At 38.7% G+C, this 623-nt stretch overlaps 1 protein-coding gene across 1 annotated transcript in view; it reads left to right on the top strand.

The window, feature by feature from the left end:
• LOC145396080 (contactin-5-like) overlaps positions 1-131 on the top strand; it is a 101911-nt gene extending 101780 nt beyond the window's left edge. Inside the window, exon 9 of the mRNA XM_080269546.1 lies at positions 60-131. Within this exon, the coding sequence (XP_080125672.1) occupies positions 60-131 (72 nt within the window). The remainder of the gene's footprint in view (positions 1-59) is intronic.
• The last annotated feature ends 492 nt before the right edge of the window (positions 132-623 follow it).

Genomic DNA, 623 nt, shown 5'->3' with positions numbered 1-623 from the left:
TCGAATTAATTATAAAATTCCAGTCTCTTTACTAATCTTCAGTTTTACTTTTCTTGCAGGCTCCTCGCTCTCCCCCTCCACCGCGAGACCCAGAAACCAAGAGACATAAAAATAAATACAGTGTGGATTGAGACGTGTCCGATTTACGCAAACGCTAAATGATTTATGGTGTAAAATGGCAGAGGGGAAAACTTTGAATTCAGTCTCCAATATACGAACACAAGGAAGGAAAAAAAAAAAATGCTTACTTCCTTCATCTGGATTGATTTATAATGCTCTCTGATTTCCATTCCTCTCGCCTCGTCTACTTTTGATGGTCACCGAATTTTCACTGTTCCCAACTCCGTGATTCGTAGTGTTTTCTGATTTTCACTGCGCTCATCTCGCCTGATTTATAATATTTCCTGATTTTTCACTGCCATCATCTCCTCTGATTCATGATCCTTTCTGATATTCACTCCTCTTTTCACGCGTAATTCATAACTCATTCTGATTTTCACAACTTTCATCTCGTCTTATTTACAACTCATTCTGATTTTCATGTCTCTCATCTCTCCTGATTTACAGTACGTTCTGATTTTCACCTCTCTCACTTCGCCAAACTCACAATACTCACAATACCC

The sequence above is a fragment of the Coenobita brevimanus genome, chromosome 34, assembly GCF_032717465.1.
Source record: "Coenobita brevimanus isolate Jiangsu-jjx chromosome 34, ASM3271746v2, whole genome shotgun sequence".
NCBI lineage: Eukaryota > Metazoa > Arthropoda > Malacostraca > Decapoda > Coenobitidae > Coenobita > Coenobita brevimanus.
Note: the sequence above shows the minus strand (reverse complement) of the source record. Positions and strands in the feature narration are given on the sequence as shown.